This window comes from Rana temporaria, chromosome 3 (genome assembly GCF_905171775.1).
Source record: "Rana temporaria chromosome 3, aRanTem1.1, whole genome shotgun sequence".
Classification (NCBI taxonomy): Eukaryota; Metazoa; Chordata; class Amphibia; order Anura; family Ranidae; genus Rana; species Rana temporaria.
Window position 1 is genome coordinate 462,728,388 of NC_053491.1, and position 23,571 is coordinate 462,751,958.

The following is a 23,571-nucleotide window of genomic DNA, read 5'->3' on the forward strand; positions in this document are numbered from 1 at the left end:
ATACCTGGTGGTTGTGCCCGATAGTTCAGAAATTCTGGTCAGAGATATTTAAAATAATTAATGTACTCACGAATAAAACGATCCCCATGGACCCAAAAACGGCCTTACTTAACCTAAAACCGGTTAATGTCCCGCACGTTCACTTTACTTTGACAAACCAGCTTCTAACGGCAGCTAAACAGACTATAGCGAAAGCCTGGAAATCTCCAAACTTACACTTGAATGAAGTTATTAACAGAATGAACGTTGCTATGGTATATGCCAAGATGTCTGCTATTGAAGCTGACACAATCACCAGATTTGAAAGCGTATGGAAGCCCTGGCTGGATTATGTAACACAAAACACATTTAATGGAGAAGTACTCAAGCCATGGTAGCCCAGTCATCTAGTTGGTGTCCGGCTCATTGATATGCACAAGGTTGGTAGACTCCTGTTCTGACCCCGCAGACCCCTCTCTCCCTCCCTCCTCCCCCCCCCTTTTTTTTCTTTCTCTTCCTTTTTACTTCCTTTTTCCATTTCCCTCACATCTTCTTCTACTCACCCAAGACCGATTTTCTTTCTTTTTTTTCCTTAAGCACCCATCTTTACCATACTAATTAGATGTATAAGGATAGTCATGAAGTAACTTAGTAAATTTGTAGTCACGCGCTACTCAGGAAGCCTTAGAAGAAGCAAAGTATGCTATAGATCCTAGGGCCAGTAGCACTTAGCCACAATTCCTGGACTGTTATTAGTTTTTAGTATAGACAGGTTTAACACCTCTATGCTCCTGATTATCATTTTGTTTAATTCTTATGCTATAAGTGGAGGGAAAGGCTAATTATAGGGCCACCTCTATCGAATTTACTTACGTTATTATTTGTACACAGGCTAGATACGGAAATACTTTCTGTTCAATACCATTTAATTTTATTATTACTGTTCCCAAATGTACACTTGTCTTTAATACTGTTCAATAAAGATATATTGACAAGGAAAAAGTCCTTCCATCAGAAATTCCCCATCTGAGTTTTTCCATCGGATATTCCGAGGAATTCCGTCGGAGTTTAGATAGAGAACATGTTTCTCTTTTACTCCGATGGAATTCCATCGGAATTCCGATTGTGAGTTTGGCCGGGCAAAAGCCTGAGCGTGTGTACGGGGCAAAAGAAGGAGAGGATCCAGGCCACTCTGTGCAAAACTATTACACAGAGCCTGTAAGCATAACATGTTTATTATTTTAATGATCTGATTGGATCCCAGATGTAAGGGGTGACTCTGATGGGGACCCTGATGTAAGGGGGGGACTCTAATATGGATCCCAGATGTAAGAGGTCCTCTGATGGAGACCCTGATATAAATAAAACTCTGATGGAGACTCTGATGTAAAGGGGACTCTGATAGGGACCCTGTTTTAAGAAGGATTCCAATGAGGACCCTGATAAGAGTGAAACTCTGATAGGGGATCTGATGTAAGGGGGGCTCTAATCGGGACCCTGATGTAAGTATGGACTCTGATGAGGACCCTTATGTAAGAGGGGGCTCTGATAGAGACTCTGATCTAGGAGGGACTCTATTAGGAACACTGATGTATAGGGGACCCTAATGGGGATTTTTTTCAGCCCGCAAATATTTGTAATATATACAATGTGGCCCTTGTACTAAAACGTTTAGAGAGCCCTGATCTAAGGCAGTGATCATCAACCCTGTCCTGCAGGGCCTACTAACAGGCCAGGTTTTATGTATTACCTTGGGGAGATGCAGTCTAGAATACTGCAATCACTGAGGAGCAAATTATATCAGCTGTGATGTATTTCAGTTATCTTGCAAACCTGGCCTGTTAGTGGGCCCTGCAGGACAAGGTTGATGACCACTGCTTATAGCACATGGCATGTGTGTGTCCTCTAGTTCAGTGGTCATCAACTCCTGTCTTCAGGGCCCACAAACAGGTCAGGTTTGCAAGATAACTAAAATACATCACAGGTGATATTATTTGCTGCTCAGTGATTGCAGTATTCTAATCTGCATCTCCCCAAGGTAATACATAAAACCTGGCCTGTTAGTGGGCCCTGAGGACAGGGTTGATGACCACTGATCTAAGGAACTGATTCCACTGCTCTTAGCAAAGGATTTTTCCCTCCTATGTGGTCCAAGGAGCCCTTGTTTTTCTTTTCTTTAGATGAAAACTTTGGGATGTGAGAAGAAGAACTTGGGCAAATGGGCAAATCTGGAAAACCAAATGCTAAAAAATCGCCTCACCAGTTAGTTCTCTAGCACCAACAAAAAAACTTTTAGTTTGACTTACCCTTAAAAATGAATGTATTAGTATATTTTTTACATGACATTTTAATGTTGCATTCTCATTTTCAGCCACCAGGTGGAAATATAGCCTCCTCCCAACTTGCTTGCTTGCTTGCTTGCAACTTGAAAGCCATGTACAAACTTTCAGACAGAGAGAGGGACCAAAAGCAAACATATTCTGCTGTGCTCTCTTTAGAAAACCCATTATCATTAACCTGGGAGCTGATAGTATTGCATGTTTATTTGTAGTACAAAATTATATATAAAGAACACAAAAAAAAAAGAACACAACAAAGTAATGTCAAAGGAAATTCTTTGTACAGTGACCCTTAATTCTTGGCACCAGACATACAATGACATGATAAATATGGAGCCCTTTAACTTTACCATTGACGATTAGTCTGGTTCCTCCTCCATACTGAATGCCATCTTCATATTGGTTGTAACTTGCACACAGTTTGACCACCACAAAGCAATGAAATGAAGTGTTGTCTGCCTTCATCACACCCTTTATCATTAGATTAGTCATCTCTATTATGGATGTCCGATGTCTATATGTAGAATGAACCATTTTCTGGTAGGGGTGGTAGGCATACGGTCCGGTTACCTTCCCCACTCTCCAATATACATTGACCCGCAGTACATCTCTCTCTGTATACTGATTACTAGAAAGGGTGTAGGAGCAGGTAAGGAGCGCTGAATGTCCTTCTTGTACTGAGATCTCATTAGTCAGCTGATCCCAGGATGGTTGGAAATCTAAAAGAAAAAGTTCAAGAAATAAGCCAATCCACATATGTGAAACAGCAAAATCCAGTCCAGGTTTTACATAACAAGATCTGGTCTGTAGATGAGCTTTTCTCAACCAGGTTTCCAAGGATCCCTGGGATTCCTCCAAAGGTTGAATGAGGTTCCTTGAGTAACTTCTGCCTCTGAGATAGGAAACCACTGACACCAATGATCGTTTCAGTTATCTGTAAGTCCCCTTTCACACGAGGTGGACTCCGTCGATACGGAGTCTGCCTGCTCGCGCCAGCTCAGTGGGAGATCAGTCCGTTGATCTCCGCTGAGCTGGCGGATGACAAGCTCCTCTTGGCTCACTGAGAGGGGAGGGGCTTGTTGGGCACCGCTGTCTCCTATGGAGAGGTCGGACGAAAATGGACAGTTTGATCAGATCTCACCCGATCTGATCCGCCATGGACAGATGGGGACGTATCCCCATACGTCTGTTCTTAGCAGATCGGATCGGGTCGGATGTCAGCGGACATGTCTCCGCTCACATCCGACACTCCATAGAGATGCATGGAGCGGCCGTTCAGGTCCGTCGTCGAAACGGTCCATCCGTGTGAAAGGGGCCTAAGGAGGGAATTTATCCAATGACCACAAATGTAAGGAGCATTCTTTCCAATGACCATCATAGTAATGTACAGTGTAGATATAGTAATTATTAGCAGGGTTACATGAGACCAGAAAGTTATTTCTAGGGGTCATTCACCTTAAAAAAGGTTGAGAAAAGTTGCTCTGGTTTTTGTGTTCGCCCATGTATTTCAGGAAGAACAGAGTGTCTGTCACTTAGTTTAAAATCTGATTTAAAAGCCAAGTTCACCTTTGGAAAAAAATAAAACAATAAATGTGCACGTTTTTGCAGGTACACAATTGTGCATTTATTTATTTTTTCTCAGGAGCCTGCAGAGCATTGCACCCACAGTCAGCAGATCATGGATGCAATGTCAGGATCGTGCAGACACGGCCTACAGCTCTCTGCTTGTACCTCTTTACAGAATTTCTGTTTGAAAATCTATAGGATGTGTATCCCCAGCGCCTTCGAAGTTCATTGGGGACTACAAGCCATCTGTGTGTGGGTGGAGCACTCTGCACAGCTGTGCTGTTTTTTTGATTGTGACAGTAGGTGCTAGTTTAAAAAAAGGGATCTCGCGCCAAAAAAATTGTTTAAACAGTGTTGTAAGCTGCACCCCAAAAAGTCAGTGAATGATTAGCAATGTTGGATAAAGTATAAGGTGGAGGAGCTGAATTAATCATAAAATGACTATATATAATAATAAAGATAACTGGCACCCACCGCCTACTGACTAGGATAAACTCTGTGAACCCAATCCCCTCTGAAAAAGTAAGTGATGCCCCACAGGGCAAAACAGCCAACTCAGTGTAAGTTGATTACCTCAATAAAAAATATCAGTGACACAATACATAAGTGCAATATGCTGCTATACAAACGTAATGCTCATTCTTAACAAATACCAGTGTCATCATATATAATAAAAATAATGCTGATGTGCAAATAAATTCCTCGTGCAAAAAGTGATTTTTCACCAAAATAAAATAATAAATAAAAGTCCTTCAGATTCCAATCTTTACAACATATAAGTGAAAGTCCAATTGAAAATGTAGAAATCCACCTTCACCGAAAAGTGCTCATATAATGGATGGCAGCTTACCAGATGATGTTGACCCTTTTAATTAAACAAGAGGTCAAATAGGCTTAATGCAGGATGCACCTGCTATAAGGATCAATCGATACACCTCAATACACTTAAAACCAGAAGACTCCAATGGGTTATGAAAAATGAAGAGATATGCCGCAATAGTGTAATCTTGTTTAATAGAACACATGGGAATACATAAAAGGCCAAATGGCTCCTTTTTTTTTTTGACAGTAAAAAGTTTTCTCTTTATTGAAAGATGAACGATTGACAGGAAGCAATGACAGTTGAAAGCATCATGAGCACAGTCAGTCAAGATTGCATTAACAATTCAGGTAGGGGAATCAGAGGCAGGTGCAGTAGTAAGGGCCACAGATCAACAGGGAGGAGAGCCGAACCTAAATCAACAAAGCAGTAGGATCGAGCAGGGGGGGGTTCAAGTCAACAGAGCACCCCAGTCGTTGTTTCACGATCTTACGCACCCCCACCCCCTGGGGGGGGGGGAACCAACCAGGAGGAGAGCCACCCACAAGGAGGGGATAGGAGCCGGGGAAAAAAGGGGGATACACCCACCTGTAGGGGGGGGGGGGGGAGAATGGGACACCATCACCTTGGGGGGGGGGAGGAGGGGGGCATCTAGCCAGAGGCATCGACCCAGTTGGACCAGATTTTATCAAACTTCGCTGGACAGTTTCTGCTTTCATATGTAATCTTGTATAGCGGGAGGACCCGTTCAATCGCTGCCCGCCATGAAGACACTGTGGGAAGTTCCGGGCCTCTCCAACGTAAAAGAATCTCCCTTCTAGCATACTTCTTAGTAAGTTGTTCCAACACTGGGAGTATGTTCCTAGTAAGGTAGCTACCCGGTTGCGAACCCACCCGAACTCCCAGGTAGGTAAATTCCTCAACCCAGCGAAGGGGGGTAAGCGAGTCCGCCTGGGTCACCGAATGATGGAGCGGGAACAGTACCGACTTATCCCAATTGATTAGAATCCCCGAGAATTGACTGAAGTTATCAAAATGGGCAAGGGCAGTACGCAGAGAGGAGGAGGCGTCCGCCAGGTACAGTAAGGCATCATCCGCATACAGGGACAGTTTTTCCTGCAAGGGTCCCACCCGGATCCCCCTAATCCCCGAGTCCCCCCGCAGATGGGCGGCCAGGGGCTCGAGCGCCAGCGCGAACAACGCCGGGGACAGCGGGCAGCCCTGCCTAGTCCCCCTCCCAAGGGAGAAGGGGTCCGACAGGGCGCCATTAGTGCGGACACGAGCTCTGGGATGTGCATAGAGCAGGCGCACCCAGGACAGGAATCGGGGGCCCAGGCCAAAGCGGGAGAGGACCGTCCAGAGGTAGCCCCACTCGACCGAGTCAAAGGCCTTCTCAGCGTCGAGTGAGGCCACCACACCCGGAGCATCCGGTCCCGCAATCGCCAGATGCGTGTGCAGTCGACGCAGGTTGATATCGGTGCCTCTACCAGGCATAAAGCCCGTCTGGTCCGGGTGGACCAGGGCCGTAATGACAGTATTCAGGCGGTTGGCCAGTATCTTCGCGAAGATCTTAGCGTCGACGTTAAGAAGCGAGATAGGTCGATACGAGGAACAAAGGGCAGGGTCTTTACCAGTCTTGGGGATGACCACTATCACTGCCTCACTCATCGAGTCCGGGAGAGCCCCGGACTCCGACGCCCGGGACAGGAGGGACAACAATCGGGGAGCGAGGTCTTCAGCATAGGTCTTATAAAATTCCACCGGGAGCCCATCCGGGCCCGGCGTCTTCCCTCCCTGCATCATTTTTAGTGCCCGTTGGACCTCCTCTAATTTGATTGGGGCGTCCAACCTCTTCGCCGCCGAAGGGGTGAGGACAGGGACATCCACCGCCTCCAGGTAATCAACCAAGGCAGATTGTTCGTAATCCACTCTAGAGCTGTAAAGTTCCTGGTAGTAGGTGGCGAAACAGTGGTTGATTTCTCCCGGGGTATAGTGGGAGGTCCCTGCACAGTCCAGAATTTGAGCAATCGCGGTGACCCCGGATTGTTCCTTGGACAGCCAGGCCAGGAGTCTACCCGTCTTCTCCCCCTGCTCGAAGATACGCTGTGACTGGTGTAGTAGTCTTTTTTCCGTCAGGGATGTCCGCAGCAGGAGAGTCTGTCTCGTCAATAGCTGCAACCGGTCATAGTGGCGAGGGTCCCGAGTCCGAATATAGAGGGCCTCCTGCCTGCTCGCGTCCCCCTCAGCTCTAACAAGTTCCGCCCTGCGCTCCCGTCGCACTGCAGCTATGATCGACTGGTAGTGTCCCCTAGAGGAGGCCTTAAAGGCGTCCCATACAGAGGTCTCCGCCGCCGTGCCCGGGTTGTCAGACCAGTATTGCTTAAGAGAGTCATGGAACCGAGGTTCCACCTCCGCATCCGTGATCCAGAATCTAGAAAGCCTCCAGAGTCTATCAGTCGGGTCAGTCGATATTGTCAGCGATAGGAGCAGCGGCGCATGGTCGGATATACCTCTAGGTAGGATAAGAACATCCCGGACCTTGGACAGGACCGGAGCCCCCACGTAGGCCAGGTCTATACGAGAGAAGGATTTGTGAGTAGCCGAATGGCAAGTGAAGGCCTTGACATCCGGATACCTCCACCTCCACACATCTGTAAGGCCATATGTGGCCGCCCAGGCCGCCAGTCCCTGCCGGGTCGCACCCGGTCCGGCGCACCGGTCCATAGTAGAGTCCGGAACAAGGTTAAAGTCACCCAGCAATGCGACGTTGTCAGTCGGGAATTGTGCTATTTTAGATGCAAGGAGGTTCAGAACTCCAAGAGAGGCAGGCGGTGGTAGGTAAATGCCCACCAACACCCACGGTAAGCTATGGATCAACGCATACACTATTACATACCTGCCGTCCGGGTCGAGAGCTAGGTCTAGGAGCTTAAAGGGGAGCGACTTGAGGACAAGGATGCTCACGCCCCTGGCGTAACTGGAATAGGTGGAATGGTAATGGTGTCCCACCCACGGCTTCTTAAGACTGAGGGTCCTACTCCCTATCAAATGCGTCTCCTGCAACACACACACATGCGGATGATATTTTTTAATAAATTGAAACACTAAGGAGCGTTTAATTGGGGCGTTCAGCCCCCGTGTGTTCCAGGAGAGGATATCAAGGGTAGCCATACATACTGATAAAATAAATAATGAGAGGATCAACACCGGCTAGGAGACGCCAGGCAGCCCCAGCAGCCATCGTAGGGCTGAGAGGAGGTCCCCGTCTCCCCGCCAGTGCAGCAATACATGAGGAGAAAATTACTGTCATGTAACATATAACAGAAACAAAAACAAGAACATGGGAGCCAGCAGATCGGCTCCACGTAACCAACCCCCCCCCCCACCCCACCCCCCCCCAAAACGTAGAGGAGAGTTTTCATCCCAAAAACAATCAGCCTTCAGGCCAGATCTGAGGGCAGTGAACAGAAGGCAGTCCGCTCCCTTGGACCAAGAGGGTCACAAGAGAGAAAAATAACGAGTCAACAATACAAAGGACAAAGATCAGAGAATCCTTTAAGGCATCCGGTAAATTAGGAGTAAGCAAATCACCCGGAGCCCCGGGGGTACAAACTTGAAGGGACACACTCCGAGCATCCCAGTGGTCCGCATAGTCCAGCAGAAGGGTGGGGAAGCAGGAACAGTCAGCCTGAGGGAACCCCATGCCTAAACAACCGGGGAGGGTAGCAGTGAGGGGTCAGCACTGAGGGCCACAAAGAGAGAGCGTCTGTCTCGGGTACACTCATGGCAGGAGAAAAAAGGGGGGGGGCAAGGTCCAGGAGGGGGGCAGCATCGTGTCCTCCGACGTCTCATTGGTGACCATTATAACCCCCAAGGACAGGACAGGAGAAGGAGGCTAGGAGCACAGCACCCCGAAAGGGGAATAGCATCGAGGTCAGAGAGTTTCAGAACTGCCACCTCCGTCCCGCCAAGTCTCAAAATGTGTCCCCAGGCCGCCCACCCCACACCCAGGACCCCCTCAAAGGATCAATAGGGGCTCCCCACAGCATACTCACAAGTTGGAGTACAGGCAGCAAGTGCAGTCCACCTTCAGCGCGGCAATGTCTCCACCCAGGCCACCACATCACGGGGGGAAATAAAGAACTGTACGCGCTCGCCATCTTGCACCCTCAGCTTAGCAGGGAACAGCATGCTATACCGGATCCCACGCTCCCGGAGCAGGGCGCGGGCGTGATCAAAAGATTTACGTTGGCGTTGGGTCTCCACGGAGTAATCCGGAAATATGAGGAGTCTGGTGTTCTCAAACTTCAACTCCCCCTGGAGCCGGGCCGCGCGGAGGACCGTGTCCCTGTCCCTATAGTGAAGGAGTTTGAAGATGAAGGTGCGTGGGGGGGCCCCCTGCGGGCCCCTGCCCGCCGGCATGCGATGGGCCCGTTCGATGGAGAAGTGCGGGGAGAAGCGTGCAGCAGGCAGTAGAGAGGGGAGCAGCCGCTCCATGAAGGCGACCGGATTCGGCCCCTCAGCTCCCTCCGGCAGGCCCAGGACCCGCAAATTATTGCGGCGGTTCCGATTCTCGGCGTCCTCCGCCCTAGTCTCCAGCACCTTCACCCTGGATTTCAGGGAGACCAGATCCGCTCGTTGATCCCGCTGCACATCTTCTACGTCGGAGACCCTGCGCTCCACCTCCGTCACCCGCTCACGGAACACGTCCATGTCCCGACGAATGAGGGCCGTCTCGATCTGGACATGGTCTATCTTGGTGGTAAGCGCGGCTTGGCAGTTAGAGATTGCCAGCATTAGTGCGTCAAAAGCCGGGGAGCCAGCGAGGATCGCGCCGTCCGGCGGGGCCTCCTTCTGTGCCTCCATGCTTCCGGCAAACGGCGGAGTAGTAGGCCCGAGTTTTGGCGGGTTGTGGGCAGCAGGCTTGTTCCGTCTCCCCCGCCGCCGGATCTAGTCCCCCGCATGCCCCGGGGACTCCGTCAAGGATGGGCAGAGGTGTAGGTAGGAGGAATGGGTGATTCTGCACAGGATGAAGACAGGATGGGATTCCGGACCGGGAGCTCAGCGGTTACACGTCTGCTCCCATCGCCATCTTGGACACCCCCCGCCAAATGGCTCCTTACTTGAAAATGGGCCCCGAACCTGGCACTAAGGCTGTATAGCGTGTCTGTTTGTGGATGGACGTCCCGATGGTGTATTAGCTTGAGTGCGTTCCACCTCACCTCATCAGCGAACCAGCGGGACCGGAAGTTGCGTACGTATGTGCGTGACCAAGTACCGCCTCAACGTACGTTTTGTTACAACTTCTTCAGCAGCATATTGCACTTATGTATTGTGTCACTGATATTTTTCATTGAGGTAATCAACTTACACTGAGTTGCCTGTTTTGCCCTGTGGGGCATCACTTACTTTTTCAGAGGGGATTGGGTTCACAGAGTTTATCCTAGTCAGTAGGCGGTGGGTGTCGGTTATCTTTATTATTATTATGTATAGTAATTTTATGATTAATTTAGCGCCTCCACTTTATACTATATCCAGTATGTGCTTGTTGTCGTCATCTGGCCCTTGGGGCACTTCACTAATAAAATACACTATTCCTCCCACTGTCACCAACATTGGGGCATAATTCCTGCTACTGACATCAACAATGGGGCACTATTCCTCAAACTGACACTAAGGAAATGTAGCACTACCCCCGAATGAGCTGCTGGTTTGTTTTGGGTGGCATGTTACCTCATGGCTACCCCTATGGCATGACCATAGGGGTGTATGGTGAATGTAGCAGTAATGGAATGTTCACGACAGGTGTCTTTTTCTGTGCTCTTTATTACCCAGCCAGAGAAATAGCAGATTCAGGCGTACAATAAGGAAACAGTCCTGCTTCCAACAACACTTAGTCTTCTTCGCCACTCCAGCCAGAGTGGGCATAGCATACCTGGACAGGCCTCTCTCACTGACCTGGCAGCCAGAGTATCACTCGGAACTTAGAGGAAAAGTCTCTGCCACAGACCCTCCTTAGGATTGAGATAGCGGAGACAATCCTCCTTAATAGACTTTGGCCTGGATCTCCCTCAGGTAGTTTGCAGGTTACTGACTGATAGGTGACCAACGTCCAACCTCTCAGTACCCGGTTACCTTGATCCTCGGTGGATTGTCGAGACCCTATTGGATCGTCAGCCTCTCTTGGCACTTCTCAGATGGACTGCCCACCGAACAGCTTCCTCTCACTGGGAACACGCTTGGGATCTTCTCAGGATTGGGGACCTAGTCGTTTACGGGGGCCCAGCCATAGCTTTAAATGTTCCGGACCAACGTGGTCCCGGAACCAGGAACATCACGTGGCATGTGCACCCCGGCCTGGAAAGCCATTTCGCCGGGGCGCCGTGATGCAGTCACCCTAAAGGTGGGCGCCGCACTCGAAGAAGAAGGACCCAGACCAATGGTATCTGTCTCATAAATACCCTCCCCCCGCATGCACAGCGAGGAAAACCCCTCCTGATAGGCTGCTGGGGAAAAGCACCCAAACCTCGACTCCACTGCTGCCACCTGTCGTCCTGGGGTGGGAACAGCACCCCAGAAGCGACAGAATGAGCCCACAGTCAGCCAAGCTGAGACAGAGACCCGAATTTTAACAAATCAGCTGGGTCAGAGCTAACTAACTCTCTGACCCGCCCTAAATTTAACTTAGCACCGGTGCTAAGAAGTAACCAGGCGCTATAGATAGAACACTATTTCTTCTACCGACACTAACAATGGGGCATTATTCCTCCCTTTGACACCAATGATTGGGCACTACCTCTCCCTCTAATACCAAAGATTAGGCCAAGATGCCATTACAATTTGTGCTCACAACAGCCACAGTCCAGCCCCTCTAGGTTTTGAAGGACCGTAAACTGGCCCTTTGTTTAGAAAGTTTGGAGACCCCTGTTCTAGAGGAGTATATACAGTAAGTTATACAACAATCCAAACAAATAATTTATTGGTAACATAAAATAATTTAAACTGATTTATATAAGATTCTTAAAATTTTTTATTAACGCAATGTAAAATCTTGATATGAATCTCTTAAAAATGTATTTCTGATATGAATAAGTAACAAGGTCCCAGGCCTCCGTTGGTCTAATAAGAACCTCCAGAGCCAGGAACCGCTGACATCCTTCTGTATATGGTGGGTAACAAGGCATAGTGGGTGCAGTACAAGGTAGATTCATGGGTGCCAGACACTTCTTGAATGCAAAAGAGATTTTATTTCTCTTAACAGAACTTTGGGAGAGAGGGTTAGGGCCACGACGCCCTTAGGTAGTTGCAAGGTTAATTTGCAGACTCTGAAATTTCAACAGAGGGACAGCCATGCAGGGAAAGGCATCCAGCAAGACGCCACATCTGCATGTGTAGGAATGCTGTCTCTTATGGCAACAGTCTTTAACAGTTCCTAACACAAAGTGTAACAGTTGCTTCACTTCCACCACAATCACTTCTTGTAGTTCTTCAGCCCACTGAGCTCCTGGTCTCTCACTAGACTAGATGATTCACTGCCACTGAATCCCTTGATCTCGTCCAATCTTCATGGTAGTATCTTCCTCAAGCCTTACCCCCGCCTCTCTGCTGGGTCCCTAGCTTGGCAGTCAAGATACTTCTCACCCCGCTGGCCTGCTCGGTCCCTGGCTTGACACACAAGGTTGCTCTACAAGCATCACCTCCGCTGGCTGGGTCCCTGGCACGATACCTGCTGAAGTTTCCTGGTACTTCACCGTCCTCCGGTTGGTGAGAATTCTGCCCTGGTACTTACTTCAGCTACTTGCGGTGGTCCCTGGTAATAAGCTGGTTGGTCCTTTAGTGGCGACAGCTTCCCCTCTACCTCCCACCATGACGGGTTCTCCAGCCAGCAGAATTGTCACTTCTGGTTGGACTGCAAATCGCAATGCCAACCCTACTCTGCTCTCTTGCTTCTGGATAGGCCCTCAGACAGCCTAGCAGACAGATGTCCCCAGGATAGGCCCGAACTCTGGCCTAGCAGCTCAGGCAATACAACACATGTCCACCTAGAAATCCGTCCAGGTGGCACAGAACACCGATCACCTGAATCTGCACAAATATATAGGTTCTCCCAGCAGGCCAAGGGATTTAGAAAACCCCTACCCATTGGCTCAGACACCCCATATACCCATAATCTGACCTTGTAGTGCCCTTGTCTTTACTAATGCCACCAAGTGCCCAGCCATCTAGTTACAAAAGAGAAAAGTGCAGCAATCACATACTTAGAGTGAAATCAATTCATCCTCAACAATTAGCCAAGGGGCAGGTACATTTAGGAGCAACCCTGCCTAAACACCAGGGTGCCAAATTTTTCTTATACATAATTACATTAATCCATCTTGGACTAATGTAACTATGTACTGCAGGGGTGCCCAACCTTTTGAAGAGCAAGGCCCACGTAAGCAACTTGGTAACCGGTCACAGGCCACAATTAGTGGAATGGGTGGGTGGATGGTAGCCCACTTGGCTCTATAGAGCCTACTCTACTCTCAGCACACCAAACTCGCAGGTAATAGAAGTCTATAGGCCCATACACACGATTTGACTTTTTGACAACAAATGTCCGACGGACCTGTTTGATCGGACAATCCGACCGTGTGTATGCTCCATCGGACAAACTTTTTTGCTTTTTCATCTGACAAATGTTTGCTGTGAAAACAGACAAACCTTCCGGCAACAAATGTCCTACGTCGGCTAATCCGATCGTGTGCACACAAGTCCATCAGACTTAAGTCCAAAGTACAAACACGCATGCTCAGAACCAATGCTGAAGATCAGACAACAATAGCAGACATTACCCAAAGGGTGGCTGTAAAGAGCTGAAAAACCATGTGATTTGGTAAAAGTTGGCTGAAAATGTCCTGCTGTGTGTATGCAGAACAAGTTCACGGCCAACGTCCAAAATCCACGGAAAAGTCAGTTGGAAGTCCGATCGTGTATATGAGGTTTTAGGCTCAGTGCAGGTAACCCACAGGTGCACTTCTTTGTACCTGTGGATCAGTTTGAAAGCAGCCCAGTAACCACTGCAGAACAGATATGCCCATATAAACACACATTGTGATTTTATTAAAAAAAACTTACCTTTAATAACAGTATTCTATTCTATTTTATTCCATCCCAGAGCAGGAGGTAGTGGACCACATCAGAGGGCTCCACGGGCCACTGGTTGGGCACACCTGATTTACTGCATACCTGGGCGATGCCCTGGAAGCTGGAAATCACTCCACTAGCCACTGTTCAAAATGTGGCCAATTTATTAAGAAACGGATACAATTTGAGCTGTCTATGGCAGGCTTTATATATATATATATATATATATATATATATATATATATATATATATAAGGCCATCTGACTTTACTCTGACTTAGCTCACATGTGTATGTTTTTTGGGTTAGTGACTCAGAAAATACTGAAGCCAATGGCTCATCATAAGAAGGGGCCACTAGGTCAGCACTGTCATACTCCACAATTGTATGCATAGTTCAGGCGTGCTCTGTTTACCTGCAACAATCAGCCTTGTAAATTGTTGGCTTAGCATTGGTTTTTCTGAAGCAGTGACAGAGCAGCAATAACTTTGATGATCTTTTAGGTGAATATCATGAATACGCAGTGAGATGTCTTGAGTGAAATTGACCAGAGAGTACCGGTTCTGTTGATGTATATTTGATTCAATCAAGGGATTTGCAAAGGAACATTTGTTAGATGCATGGTCTACAAAACTCCAGCTGGCGTATGTAAGAGTTGATGCGTCTTTGGAGTTATAACACGGGATGATGACCTCTTCACCTGAAATAGCCATCAGTTCATCCAGCTGAGTGATATAATCTGTATATAAACACAGAAAACTGGTTAAAGGGGGGAAAGAAAGAAATAAAGAAAGAAAGAGATCCAATTTTTTGTAAAGCTCAATAGCTCAAGCAGAATATATATATATGCAAAAGAGCAAGAGCAGTGACACCTAGTCCTTAAGCTGTACTAAGTTTCATCTGGAAAGCGTCTGAAAGGAAACAGCTTCTGTTGGTCTCTCTCTCTTTATAAAAGGCAGATTCATGTTTCTTTGAAAATAATACTTTGGTTCCCTGTTTTAAAGAGACCCTGTCACCAGACCATTTATTTTAAACCACAAACTTTCAATAAGATTATATGTTAAGTTAAAGTGTTTGTTAACCCCCAAAAAAATCATATCCCGGTCCTTTAAAGCAGATTATCCCTTTCACGCCGACGGATCGCATATATGCGTCCTCGGATTTCAGGGGTTATACCGGGATGATGCCTGCAGCCGCAGGCATCATCCCGGTACCGTTGTTTAGAGCGGGCGATCGGCTTTCCAAACATAACAACCGATGCGGCTAAAAGCCGCTCGGTTGTTATGCCGGAGGAGCGGGAGGGGACATCCCCCCCTCCCGCCGCCTCTCGCCGCTCTGACCGGGCCTCCCGTCCCACCGGGAGACCCGATTCACGATCCGGCGCCTCCAGCGTCTCGGCGAGCTCTGAAACAAAGCCGTAAACGGCTTTGATTCAGTGTCCGCATTGAAACCACGGAAGCGGCGTCATGACGTCACTTCCGGGTTTCTCAGATGCCAATGGCGCCGGATTTAAAAAAGTACACAGTATTCAGAATCGCCGTTTTCGGCGATCTGAATACTTTGAAGTGCAAAGGAGGGCTCGGGGGTCTTTTAGACCCCCGATCCCTCCATAAAGAGTACCTGTCACCACCTATTGCTGTCACAAGGGATGTTTACATTCCTTGTGACAGCAATAAAAGTGATCAAAATGTAAAAAAAAAAAAAAAAAAAAATTTAATATTAGAAAAAATAAATAAATAAATAAGAAAACAAAAAATTTTTTTTTAAAGCGCCCCCCTCCCTGCGAGCTTGCGCAGCAAAGAAAGCGCATACGGAAGTCGCGCCCGCATATGAAAACGGTGTTCAAATAACACATGTGAGGTATCGCCGCGATCGTAAGAGCGAGAGCAATAATTATAGCACTAGGCCTACTCTGTAACTCTAACCTGGTAACCGTAAAAAAAGTTTAAAGCGTCGCCTATGGAGATTTTTAGTTACCGTAGTTTGTCGCCATTCCACGAGTGCGTGCAATTATAAAGCGTGTCATGCTTGGTATCTATTTACTCGGCATAACATCATCTTTCACATTATGCAAAAAATTGGGCTAATTTTACTTTTTAATTTTTTTAAAATTCATGAAAGTAAATTTTTCCCAAAAAGTTGTGTTTAAAACACCGCCGCACAAATACCGTATGACATAAAATATTGCAACAATCGCCATTTTATTCTCTAGATTCTCTGCTAAAAATATATATATAATGTTTGGGGGTTCTAAGTAATTTTCTAGCCAAAAATATGGATTTTAACTTGTAAACACCAAATGTCATACATAGGCTTAGGCATGAAAGGGTTAAACAACACAGTGCTTGTGCTGTATAATCTGCCCCCCTCTAAAATGTAAAAAAAAAACCTGAACCCTCCACTTCCTGTATGCCCTCTTTAATAAGACTACAATACCAGGGCAGCTCCGCTCTGTTCACTGTCAAAGTGCCTCTCTCTGTGAGAGGCTGCTGTCCCCTCAGCTCTCCTCTCTCCCCCCTCACTCCCTCCTTCCTCTCTGTCTATCTGCTCAGCCCCGCTCACAGCCGCTATTAAAAAAAAAAACTATAATTGTCACTGCCAGCCCTTCTATTAGAGGCTGGCATAACACACTGTGACGGTAGTAGAACGATATCCCCGTCAAACATTCCCTTCTTCCCATAAAGAAAATCACCCAATATTCCACGAGGAGGAATATTCCTGGGATCGCCCAATAATCCACACATGAGCCAAGCTTAGTGCTGGAACAAGAGAGACTTTAATGGTATATCACCTAGCTTATATGTAGTTACAAAACTGTTACAATGACAATCTCCGCCCCCCCTCACACAGTGGGGGCTCCCATACAGATTATAGGCAGACACTTCGGAGCCGACCCTGTAGACACATTTCTTAAGGTCTTCTTCACACACACAATAGATCAATTACCCTTTGAAATAGGGAGCTGGCTGGGGAAGGGACATTAACATTTCAACAGTCTGTTAGCAGAGGAATGAGTCACAGTCTTCAGGCCGGTCACGTAACTCGCGGCCGCTTTACAGCTATGAGATTCTGCAGGTGAGGCGGGCGGTCACGTCATCTCCCTGGCTGACGTCAAAGGGAGATCACGGCTCCTCCCGCAGAAGCCATCCGTCGGAGGTGGAAAGCAACCGCGAGATACGTGACTGACCTGAAGACAGCTAAAAATCTGTATTTAAAACACTCATTTTAAAAAATGCTTTACATAGTGTGCTAGGGCTAGGGCTGGCATAGACTTTTACAAATGGGTTCACAAACCCTTTACTGTATTTTAGGTATATTACACACCTGTAAAATCATCATTATATAGAAATCAAAAAGCTCTGAGTCTTCTGCTGGGCTCCACCATATGATCATCATTCCCAGCAGACTCAGGTGATACTCTATAGTATTCTCCTTGACTCCTCTCTGGACGGTTATATAAAAGTTATGTAGGGAGGTGAAGGGAGGAGCAGAGAACCTGGCTCACCACAGACAGTATTAGGCAACTCCCAAAAGAAGAAAGAGCTATGACATGGGAAATTGCATCTCTGCATCCTGTCTTGTTACTAGGCTGTTGCTAAGACACACCCTGGGGCATATCTACCATGAGGCAAACAAGGTGTTTGGCTTGGGTGGCTTTTTTCAGGGGGGCAGCGACAACCCCTAGGCAGAAGAGGCGGTGGTCAGCTATCTTATAATAGGCTTACTAGCTGCTCAATTGCTATTACAAGCAGCAGGAGAGGATGTCCCCCCTCCACCCGTTGCCTCTAGTTGCTCTTTCTCACCACCGTCAGTAATCAATGTAGAAAAAGGAAGGATGGCCACACACCGCAACAATATGAAGCATTAGACAAATGTTCTTTATTGTCACCATGCCAGAGGATAACACAGGAGCACTTGTTGAGGCGTTTCACACAAGCAGTTTGTGCTTGCTCATCCCGTTCAGCTGGCCGCACAGACAAGCAAAGCTGGGATCGGCTTTAATCAACTTCCGGTTTACTCGAAAACCATCGGCACCAGTTTTTAAAAATCGAAAGCATTCATCGGCGCCAGTTTTTAAAAAAAATATAGCAAATGTAAAGGATTTTTACATTCCTTGTGGCAGAAAAAAAAATGATAATTAAAGCAACAGTGTAAAAAAAATAAAAAAAATAAGTAAAGTGTCCCTGTCCTTCTGTACTCGCGCACAAAGTTGAATGCACGTGTTGGTCCCAAACGCACGCAAACTGCGATCGTCCCACACATGTTAGGTATCACAGCAAACGTCAGATCATGGGCAGTAATACTATACTGTATATGGTACTTGGACGAATCATGTCTCAGTCTCTAATGAGGAAGCCGCAGATGTTCACTGTGAACATCTGCCGCTTCTCATGACACCCTGAGACAAGGACGGTATACCGCGTCTGGGGTGGCAGAAATTTAGATGGGGTGGTGCCTGATTTTTGTCTTGCCTAGGGCAGCACACAACCAAAATACACCACTGGGCAAACCCACTGAGTACTGCTCACCTCCACCATTACAGAAGTGAGTTCTCTTAGGGCTGCTTCATCAGGGTAGAGAAATCACACGTGAAGGGTTTGAACCAGAGAAAGCTCACTCCTGTAATGGTGAACAGTAACAGCTGGTTGTGTCTTAGAAACGTCCTAGCAACAAGGCAGGAAAGGAAGATGCCATCTATAGGTGTTTTTTTCTGCCAGCTTCATGAGGTACGTCAATGACCTACACCTATAGCAAGGGCATTATTTAACATTGGTCAAAGCTGCACAATTTTTTTTTTTATCTACAGACACTCCTTACCTGCATGGGCAGGATTAAGGTTTGGTAAAGGTGAACTATGCCTTTGAATGTACACCTGTGTGAGGGCCATGTTTGCTTGCAAGGGGATTCACAGGTGCCTTATGCATCCCTGTGCAGTCAATAAGGTTCACGTCAATAGCATACCTCCCAACATTTTGAGATGGGAATAAGGGACACCTACTTGTAAACGTAAGTAGGCATAGGACACTCCCCCGACACACCCCCTTAAAGGAGAATTAACAAAAAAAAAGGTTAAAGGTTAAATAAATCCACAAGGACTTTTTTTACCACTACTATTTGTATTATATTGGCTTTTAAAATGTACAAATGCAGCAATTTAGAATATGGAAGAAAGGTTTAGCACTGGGAGACACTTTTTGAAAGATAAAAAGTGCATTTTATATATATATATATGGATCAAACCAAAACGAGGGACAAATGAGGGGCAAAGAGGGACAGAGGGGCATTGCTCCAAATCAGGGACAGTCCCTCCAAATCAGGGACAGTTGGGAGCTATGCAATTGGGACACAGAGGCTGCATGGACACAATTTGACAGCCATGTGGGTGCTGGTGCGGATCCCTGAATGGAAATAAAAGTTGCATGAGGTTTCTCCAAATTCTATATCAGACTTGTCATCATTGATATGTACATGAGTCAGCTGCAAGCACCAACAATTCTGTGGTGGCCGACAGAATTCTTAAGAATGTCTATGACCCTCTTTATGAATTCTCTTTAAATTCTTACATTTCTTAAAACTTGTTGGAAGTACATCAATAAATATCTACCTGAAAACTGCAGAAGAGTCCCATATGTATTCCACCTAATTACATTTTTACGTTTACTATTGTATAGTTGGCAGCAAAACGTAGGTCCATCTGTTGGTTTCAGTCCTGTAATTGTGATATATTCTGTCCAATTCCTATTAGGATCCTTCTCTCTGTAGAGTCTTCCCTTATATTTCTCTATAACATTTCCAGCAGGGGAATAGATCATCCTAGCAGATATACAAAGTTGTCCATCTGTCTCCCCCCAAATGATCTGTTTATCTTTATCCAGGTCCTCCAGGTCGGAGTGTGAACATGGAATGGTAACAGAACCTCCAGTCTCCACAGTACGAGTTCTCATCTGATAAATACATTTTGAAGATCTTGTGATCCCTAAAAGTAGCAGACAGGACAACATTTTATATCAATTTGCGAAAAGAAATTTGTAGTCTTGTCAAAGATTTTTTAGTTGTACATGTAGAAGAGATCTGCTTAATGAAAATAGTATCAATATGTGGTCATTTCAGATTCTAAATCCTTTGTATAGTTTCTAATTATATATGTACATGGAGGCAGTCATATCTGTTCATTACATATGCATTCTCTTCCATTTCCTGCTTTGCAGTGCTACATAATGTTTATGCTTTTCTGCTTTTTCTCACAATACAAGTCTATTGCCCTGTACACAGGAGCGGAATTCCCGTCGGAAAAAAACTTTTTTTTTTACTGACGGAATTTCCTTTTAAGCCTGTGTTTGCATACACATGGTCACACAAAAGTTTTGAACTTTTTACTGACAAGAACGCAGAGACTACGATGAGCCGAGAAAATTAAGTTTTATGCTTCCGAGCATGTGTTGATTTTTTTCCAAACATGCGTCGGAATTTAGCGCATCAGGATTTGTACACACGATTGGAAATTCCGATCAGATTTTTATTCGGGAAAATAGAAAACCTGCTCTCTATCTTTTTCCGGTAGTTTTTCCATTGGAAAAAGTCAGATGCAGCATACACACAGTCGGGATTCCCGACCAAAAGCTCTTATCTGACTTTTTCCGACGGGAAAACTAATCGTGTGTACGGGGCATTTGCTTTGGCTATCTCACTAAAAATAATGCACTCCCTGTGTGGCTGATCTTATTTTAATACAAAAAGATATGAATTGGCAAGCGAGCATTAAAGCTGATGTGCCATGGGGAAAAAATATTAAAAGCCAGCAGCTACAAATACTGCAGCTGCTGACTTTTAATATTAGGACACTTACCTGTCCTGGAGTCCAGCGCTGATCGCAGCAGAGCACGAGCAATCGCTCGTCTCTCTGCTGCTCCCCCCGCCATCCACGCTGAGGGAACCAGGAAGTGAAGCGCTGCGGCTTCACTGCCCGGTTCCCTACGGCACATGCGCGAGTCGCGCTGCACCCGCCGATTGGCTCACACGCTGTGTGCTGGGAGCCGAGTGTTCCCAGCACACAACGGGCGACAGACGGGATGTGACGGAATGCCCGTCTTTTGCCCGTAGCGTGTGGCCGGAAGTGGGTGCAAATACCTGTCTTTAGACAGGTATCTGCACCCCCCTCCCCCCTGAAAGGTGTCAAATGTGACACCGGAGGGGGGGAGGGTTCCGATCAGTGGGACTCCACTTTAGGGTGGAGAACCGCTTTAAAGTGCCACATCCAATAGATCTTATTTTAATGGATGTTAGGAAGGTGGAGAGATTGATTACAGATTAAGGCCCGGATTCACGTAGCACTTACGCCGACGTATCTCGAGATACGCCGCGTAAGTGCACAGATGCGCCGTCGTATCTATGCACCTGACTCTGCAAGCAAGATACGCCTGAAATTAGGCTTCATCGGACTGACGTAAGTTTCCTACGCCGTCGTATCGTGGGCGCATATTTACGCTGGCCGCAAGGGGCGCTTCTATTGAGTTACGCGTCGAATATGCAAATGACCGAGATACGCCGATTCACGAACGTACTTGCGCCCGTCGCAGTAATATACGCCGTTTACGTAAGGCGTACGTCCTGCGTAAAGTTATTCCACATATAGGAGGCGCAACCGAAGCAAAGGTATGGACCACGGAACAGCCGTCGTATTTTACGTCGTTTACGTAGTACTACGTGAATAGGGCTGGGCGTAGGTTACGTTCAGTGATTCGACGTATCTTAGGCGTTCGTTCCGACGTGATTCTGAGCATGCGCACTGGGAAGTGTCCACGGGACTGCGCATGCGCCGTTCGTTCGGCCCTTCATTTGCATGGGGTCACGGTTCATTTAAAAGTATCACGCCCACTTCCAACTACTTTGAATTAGGCTGGCTTACGCCTACGATTTTACGATACGCCGGCGCAACGTTGGGGAACAAGTGCTTTGTGAATACTGTTCTTGCCTCTCTGTGTTACGTCAGCGTAGCGCATATGAGATGCGCTACGCCGGCAGAAATATGTGCCGCTCTACGTGAATCCCGGCCTAATTGCTTAATTCTTCTAGTGGTTAATCTGCAAATCTATTAATGTAATACAATAACAATAATAAGGTGGTGACGTATGTAAAAAAAGGCATAAGTTTCAGTAAATATAAAAAAGAAAACTGTGCTGGAAACAAACCTAATAATTATAGCAGCAACTCAAAGTGAAATACACACAAATAACCATAGATAAAAAGTGAGCTGCGCTCTTAAAGTGACATGTTAACCAAATATGCAAACATAAAACAAAATAAATGAATAAAAAAAGGGAATGGAAAAATCTATTTAGAAAGTGAAAAAGTTCTAAACAATAAATGTGACTTATGTAAAGTCCTCCAATAAACATTGAAAACCCTATTCCCGATTGAGAATGGACCAGCAGCCAAAAGTGACTTTAAAAAATCTTGTGACTTTATAAAACGAACAGAGTGAATCCACCACCACCATACAGAGTGCACGTTTACCAGTTGCACAAGTTTTGTAGCTAATACCTGTAAGAGAAACCCGGGTAACAAGCGAGCATTGGCGCACAGGCACAGGCATACCAGGATGTGCAGAAGAAATGGCATGCACTGGCGCATGCGTGAGCGCGTGCCGGCGAGCGTGCATGCACGCGTGCGCGCATTAACGACAGTGCACCTTTGCTGAGTGGTCTTTCAGCTTTTTTCCTGTTACCAGACCTGTTCCTTGTGTTTGACCCGGCTTCATCTGTACCTGTCTTGGATCTCCGCCTGCCTACCTGTGACCTCGGCTTGTGTTGACTCTGCTCCTGCCTTATGTTCCTGTACCGCGATGCCCGACTGTGTACCAGACCCAGCCTATATCCTGACTTAGGCCCAGATTCACAAAGCAGTTACGCCAACGTAAATCACGTTACGCCGACGTAAGTGCAAATGTGGCATGTGGCCATGGCAGCACAATTGGCATTCACCTCCTGCAGGCAGTCAGAGATGGCCATGGTATGTTCAGCCTGTTGGTTGAGGCACTACTGCATTGTGGCTGCGGTGCCCTGCACAGCCACTGTGCACTCAGCCTGTGTCTTAGCCGAGGACCCGACAAAGGAGGCCAGGCTGTCAGCCACGCAGTGGAGATCGCTGGCAATGTCTGCCATGTGGCGTGTCTGGCGTGCCTGTTCCCTCTCCAGCACTTCTTGGACGGATCCGGCTAGACACCTGGTCTTGCACAGAGCCTTCCTGGGAGATGTAGATGGGGTGGCCCTTGGGGGGGTTCCTCTGGACGGGGTGGCCCTTGAAAGCGTTCCTCTGGACGGGGTGGCCCTCGGGGGGGGGTTCCCCTGATGGGCGTGGAGGTCGTTAGGAGGTCCACCATCTCAGAGGGTCCGGCACAGATGGTATCCTCATCGAGGTACAGGCATTCCTCCTGTTGTATGTCCACCTGCTCCTCCACAAACGACCTCAAGAGCACATGTGTGGGCACTCCCCTCCACCGTTGCTTCGTGGCTTCCCAGGGGGTCAGACTGAGGAAGATGTTCCTTGGATGACGTGGGTCATCCACAGGCAGAAGATGGCCCAGCTCCCTCCAGCACATCTGTGGATGACACACAGCATTCACATGTTGGTGGACCCACACACTTGTCACATGTTCCCTTGCACCCCCTCACATGCTCCACACCAGATGGGGGATGAAACACAAATCCCTCCAGGCCCTTCACCTGCTCCTGCTCCAGGCAGC

General features: G+C 47.2%; 1 protein-coding gene across 2 annotated transcripts in view; it reads right to left on the reverse strand.

The window, feature by feature from the left end:
- LOC120933539 overlaps window positions 1-23,571 on the reverse strand; it is a 100,506-nt gene that overhangs the window by 36,219 nt on the left and 40,716 nt on the right. The window contains exons 2-4 of one of the 2 annotated variants that reach the window (XM_040346797.1): window positions 19,435-19,806; window positions 14,245-14,568; window positions 2,669-3,037 (exon numbers count right to left, since the gene is read on the reverse strand). In XM_040346797.1, coding sequence (XP_040202731.1) covers window positions 2,669-3,037; window positions 14,245-14,568; window positions 19,435-19,806 — 1,065 coding nt within the window. The remainder of the gene's footprint in view (window positions 1-2,668; window positions 3,038-14,244; window positions 14,569-19,434; window positions 19,807-23,571) is intronic. The other variant, XM_040346798.1, reaches the window with a different exon arrangement.